This window comes from Eimeria tenella, genomic scaffold (genome assembly GCF_000499545.2).
Source record: "Eimeria tenella Houghton genomic scaffold, Eth_scaff2110, whole genome shotgun sequence".
NCBI lineage: Eukaryota > Apicomplexa > Conoidasida > Eucoccidiorida > Eimeriidae > Eimeria > Eimeria tenella.
The window spans coordinates 298-506 of NW_013541958.1; the positions used below are offsets into that span (position 1 = coordinate 298).

The window sequence follows — 209 nt, forward strand, 5'->3', positions numbered from 1 at the left end:
GGGGCCCCCGGGGCCCGCAGGTGAGGGCCCTTGGGGGGCCCCCCAGGGGGCGCCCTGGCCTGTTGGGGGCCCCGGCTGGGGCTGGGGGCCCCTCATGAAGTACATACTTTGAGAGAAACAAAACTGAGTGCTGGGTGGGTTTAAGGGCTGCTGCGACAGGGCACAGCCGGGGGGCCCCATGGGGGCCCCCCCGGGGGGGCCCCGGGGGG

The 209-nt window shown here is 75.1% G+C and overlaps 1 protein-coding gene across 1 annotated transcript in view; it reads right to left on the reverse strand.

Annotated features, from left to right (window-relative positions):
- The window catches only part of ETH_00036120 (uncharacterized protein), a gene marked incomplete at both ends in the record, with an annotated part of 981 nt that overhangs the window by 207 nt on the left and 565 nt on the right, over positions 1 to 209 (reverse strand). Inside the window, one exon of the mRNA XM_013374542.1 lies at positions 1 to 207. Within this exon, the coding sequence (XP_013229996.1) occupies positions 1 to 207 (207 nt within the window). The remainder of the gene's footprint in view (positions 208 to 209) is intronic.